At 37.0% G+C, this 5217-nt stretch overlaps 2 protein-coding genes and 1 pseudogene across 2 annotated transcripts; 2 read left to right on the top strand and 1 right to left on the bottom strand.

The window, feature by feature from the left end:
* Positions 1-1169, top strand: LOC149046366 (beta-2 adrenergic receptor-like; annotated as a pseudogene).
* A 942-nt stretch (positions 1170-2111) lies between these two features.
* Positions 2112-3496, bottom strand: LOC149046367 (neuropeptide FF receptor 2-like). Its single transcript, XM_089203106.1, has one exon. The coding sequence runs from the start codon at positions 3355-3357 to the stop codon at positions 2245-2247; it is 1113 nt and encodes a 370-aa protein (XP_089059232.1). The 5' UTR covers positions 3358-3496; the 3' UTR covers positions 2112-2244.
* An 880-nt stretch (positions 3497-4376) lies between these two features.
* Positions 4377-5125, top strand: LOC149046368 (neuromedin U receptor homolog nmur-2-like). Its single transcript, XM_089202449.1, is given in 1 exon segment — positions 4377-5125. A coding segment is annotated over 1 exon segment (624 nt). The 3' UTR covers positions 5001-5125.
* Positions 5126-5217: the final 92 nt, after the last annotated feature.

The following is a 5217-nucleotide window of genomic DNA, read 5'->3' on the forward strand; positions in this document are numbered from 1 at the left end:
CATATAATAACGCGGTTTTGTCAAGGTGAGTTCAGTAATTGCCTTTATCTGCAAGTTTTGGGGGCTGTTTAGGGCCTAAATTTTTAGAAAACGGGAAGAATCTTTTTTTTCCGCTGAAAAATTGAAACTGAAAATGCAAAATTCATCTCGACTTTGCTGGAAGATGGATTTGTCATTTGAAAGTATTTCATCGACGATACTGGCCTTGTTAAACATTATCTCTGGCGTTTTAGCTGTGAGCAGTAATCTGTTAGTCAGTTAACGGCTATTTCCAAGTTTTCTGCTTTGAGGACAGTGTCGAACTTTTTCATTGCTTCCCTTGCTGTGGCTGATATATCAGTTGGAGTGCTAATGAATCCAGTTTATGCCTCCATCTTTATCGTAAATGCAACGGAGAATAATCATCCACTGAGAGTCACAGAGCACTGGTTGTGGCTTCAAACCACTGTAGTGTCAACTTTTACTCTAACGGCTGTATCCATTGAGCGCCATATCGCTGTTACAAAGTGCTTCCGCTATACCGAGATTGTTACACTTAATCGCTGTATTTATGGCATTGCATCGATATGGATTTTCTCCATTCTGTATGCTTCTCAAAGGTTTTTATTTCACGGCGATGAGGATCTTCCATCACTGTGGATTTGCACAACAATATTGACTGTATTTCTTCCTTTTTTTTTCATTTCGTATTGTTACGTTTACATCTTCAAGGCTGCCCGATCACAATGCATACGCATAGCGGCCGATAACAGTCTCTGCAAAGAAGTTTTGAAAAACAAGAAAGCTGCCTGTACGCTGTGCATAGTGATCGGTCTTTTTGCTTTGTTATGGCTCCCGAGTCTCGCACTGTCCTTGTGGCATATTTCGGTCGCGGATCCTTTGGAAAGACAGTGCATTGACTACTTGTGGTTTTGGGCGGCATTTCTGTCATTCACTAGCTCGTTTTTCAATCCGTGGATCTATACAATTCGGACGAAAGAGTTCCGAATGGCTTTTCTGAAAGTATTACGAGTCAAATCAAAGCCTTGAGAAATGGACATCTGCGGACTACAATTCAAGTGATCACGATGACGATGAATCAGCAAGCATGTCTACCGTCTACTGTCCAGTTTTAGAGAGGAAAACTTATTCGTTAAGCATGCAGAAGAAAGTCCGATTTACTGACCCTTTTGGAGATGAAACTTCAAAAGTTTGTGAACACATAAAATGTGGCATAACACAAAACTGTAAAATATATTTAAAGAGGCTCTTATTTTCCTTAGAAGTAGTCAGTTTTATTGGTAGCATTATTATGATATCAAATTATTGTAAACTTGGAAACTTAGTGAAGCTAGCGGAAGTCCAGTAATTGCATTATATGGCTAAAAAAAGATGGCGCACAGCCTAGTTACTTGGCTCTCTCTCTAGTTTCCGTTTGCGCAAAGCTTTGTATTATTGGAAGAGCAAGGCGAATCTCTCTACTTGACGTCAACATTGCGTCATGGTCTACAATGGGGTCCAGGTTAGACCGAGCCAAAACGGGGAGGTCATTAGGATGGATGGGATTCACAACTAATGAAAAGAAGCGGTTCTTTAATGAAAAGTAGCTATGTAAAGTTCACGGAAAAACGGGAATTACCTTACTACAAAACAGTCTTGTCCAATATATTCGATGCATTTTAATTATGCAAGTATAATGACAATTTCTGTCAGCTCTGGGTAAAATAAACAATAACAAATGACTGTATGATTGCTTTGACGACCGCATCTAAGATAAGAATTATCACTTACTTGACATTAATAAAGTATTTCCTAAAAGTGATTTAAGTTGAGTATTTCACGGAGAGGTCGACAATTTTACTCGGTAAAATGGTATTTATACAAAAGCGGAAAAAGCAAAATTTGATGTCATACATGATGTTATGATTACGTGCTAACTCCGAGAACTTTTAATTGTTGTCCACGAGTTCAAAGCTGTGCTTGCAAAATTGACATTTATCTTTATTAAAATTATTCATTGTATCTCGTAAAGGCTTCTTGTGGAGGCTGATTCCTAAAAAAGAAAGCAACCATTTTATGACCATCATAAGCTGCATAACTTTGTAAAGAGACCAGCAAGACTTAATAGCGACACAGTGCGAATAACGCGAGCTATTGCTGATTACACTCCAATAAAACTTTTCTGAAATCACAAAATTAATTGTTCCTTTCAATTTACACAGGTTTTTAGTATAATGTATAATTTTCTCCCTAAAAAGAAAAGGTTTATAACTTTGTGTCGTACTCCCCTGATAAATTGGTCATATCAACTCCAGCTGAAACATTAATAATTACTAAAGAAGGGGCTTCTTTGCAATTATTTTCTGTACAGCAGGCAATCTTCGATTTTCCACAGAAAATAGCCTGTAAATCTTCACGAAAAGCCTTGTTGTAATAAGCAAATATTAGAGGATTCAAAATTGAACTCGCTAAAGAAAATGTTATAGATATGGGCTCAAGAAGCAAAAAAATGACGACTGCAGAGTCCAACTCCATACTTCTTGTGGAGCCTTCATTTTCATCTTCTTCAGAGACATAGCTTGTAGAAAGAAAGGTTTCCATGGTCTTTAGGATCAGTCTTGGACCCCATGTTATGAAATAAGTAATAACAATCAAAACCATCATTTTGACAACTCGTATTTTTACTTTTGCCATGTTTTTGTTGATAATTTTGTTGCGCGCTCGACTCCACAACACACTTACTATTCTGCCGTAAACAACTCCCATAAAAATCAGAGGAATTATAAACGAACATGCGAAGAAAACAGTTACGGAAATCTGAAATGGCAGGCCATGTTTATCTTCACAGTTCCCAGATGTTTCCAAGGTTTCTTCGTTCACATGGACTACCCACTCTGTGCTGTGTAAAACTGGCGCTGAGCAGATTGCTGCGTAAATCCATTTTAAAATAACCACATTTCTGCTGTGTTTCCAAGTTATTCTTCTTGCTCTAAACGGATGAACAATGTGAATGTAGCGATCAAACGCAATTCCAGCAAGAAGAGCAAATGTAACTGCCAAAGTGGTGTATTTACCAAAGTCGATCAATTTACATGTAAAGTTACTGCCACTGAGTTCCATTGGTAACAAATCTGGGATGGAAACAGCTCGAAAGAGAATATCTGTAATTACTAAATTCAGTAAGTGAAAATTCGAAAAGCTCTTGAAACATTTCCTCTTACGGATCAAAATACAGCAGACTATAGCATTCTCGACTAATCCACAAATCACTAAAATCCAACGTATCACAAAGAGGGCACCAAAGTTCTCATCGTTCTCTGACAAAAAAGGTGCATTTTCGTTGCTGAAATTTTGCCCCTCTGAGAAATTCCGCCCCATTTCTTTGTTGATCTTTATTTCGTTGTATCCTTGCCTCTGCTCTTGTGCGTCTTACTTTTCAGAACCTCGTGTTTTATATCCACCACACGTAACTGTTAGAAGACAATTTACTAATTTAAAAGCCGAGATAGATAATGTTAACCGCATTTCGCTGGTATTGCGCTGTGCACAATTATAGAACCTGCTACATATTAACTTTTCTCTGTTAACTAAGTACAAAAGGAAACGTCACGACATATAGATTATAATATATGGTGATTTTTTTTTTGGGTAAACACGCGACGAAAATAGAAAAAAGTAAGGCGTGGATATGAACCGTCGTGATACGTAAGTTTCTGTTTGTGGACACTGTAAGCGTTAAATAATAGTCATATTTTGAGGAAAAGCTTTCTTACAGCAACTTGTAATAGTTTTGTCAAATGACACAGGTGTAAATCACTGCGGGACACTGCAGGCGATGTGAACTTGACACAAATGGAAATAAAACGAGTGCTGCATTTCATCAAATATTCCCACTTTGCTTTTTTAATACTCTTTTAATATCACAAACTTTCAAGACTGAACTTCTTCTTTTTCAAAAGATACCTAATGTGCTTTTTGTAAACAGAGATAAGATGATTAATCTCGTCGATTGGATAATCTCTTCCTTGAATTAAAAAAAAGATGTACGTGACAGGTGTATTTCATTAGAGCAGTCATTTTCGCTCCGTCAGTTTTCCGCATCCTCACGGGTAAATACCCTAATAATCGTATGACAAATATAATTTACTTTATTCTGCAAAAATTACGAGTATTTATCCTGACGCTTCTTTTCCAAGCCCTAAATCATCTCATTTCTCTGATTATCAGCAGGTAAATTAACGCAAAAATATTACCGCTTTCAGTATGATGACATTTTGTGCGTCAGTTTGAAGAGCAGGATCCGAAAATAAATAATCAGAAATTGTAAACATTTTAAAATAATTTTTCATACACGTGAATTCTCTCTTTTTTTAACTTTGGCCTTTTTCATGAAGCGTATGGCTAGAGGTCATAAACTAAAGTCCTTCTTGATGGACTTCGGTAAATACACCACTTTGGCAGTTACATTTGCTCTTCTTGCTGGAATTGCATTTGATCGCTACATTCACATTGTTCATCCGCTTAGAGCAAGAAGAATAACTTGGAAACACAGCAGGAATGTGGTTATTTTAAAATAAATTTAAGCAGCAATCTGTTCAGTGCAAGATTTACACAGCACAGAATGGGTAGTCCATGTGAAGGAAGAAACCTTGGAAATATTTGGGAACTGTGAAGATAAACATGGCCTGCCATTTCAGATTTCTGTAATTGTTTTCTTCGCATGTTCGTTCATAATTCCTCTGATTTTTATAAGAGTTGTGTACGGCAGAATAATAAGTGTGTTGTGGAGTCGAGCGCGCAACAAAATTATAAACAAAAACATGACAAAGCTAAAAATACGAGTTGTCAAAATGATGGTTTTGATTGTTATTACTTATTTCATAACATGGGGTCCAAAACTAATCCTAAAGACCATGAAAACCTTTCTTTTTGCAAGCTATGTCTCTGAAGAAGATGAAAATGAAGGCTCCACAGGAGGTATGGAGTTGGACTCTGCAGTCGTCATTTTTTTTGCCTCTTGAGCCCATATCTATAACATATTTTAAACACAGAACTCAACTGCCTTTTGGAATATACTTTTCTCAACAATAACCACCGAAAGACAAAATTTGTCTGTAAGATAACATATCCCTCATAGAGAAAGATGTTTTTCGTCATGTCACGAGCGTGGTACAAAGAAAAAAAAATCTAATTCCCCCTGAGGAATCAAATCTCAGACCTCTGATGCTCTACCACTGA

This window comes from Pocillopora damicornis, chromosome 4 (assembly GCF_964200805.1).
Source record: "Pocillopora damicornis chromosome 4, jaPocDami1.2, whole genome shotgun sequence".
Classification (NCBI taxonomy): domain Eukaryota; kingdom Metazoa; phylum Cnidaria; class Anthozoa; order Scleractinia; family Pocilloporidae; genus Pocillopora; species Pocillopora damicornis.

Excerpts from the sequence above, each read along its gene's own strand:
- LOC149046367 (XM_089203106.1), bottom strand. The coding sequence starts at position 3,357 with ATGGGGCGGAATTTCTCAGAGGGGCAAAATTTCAGCAACGAAAATGCA.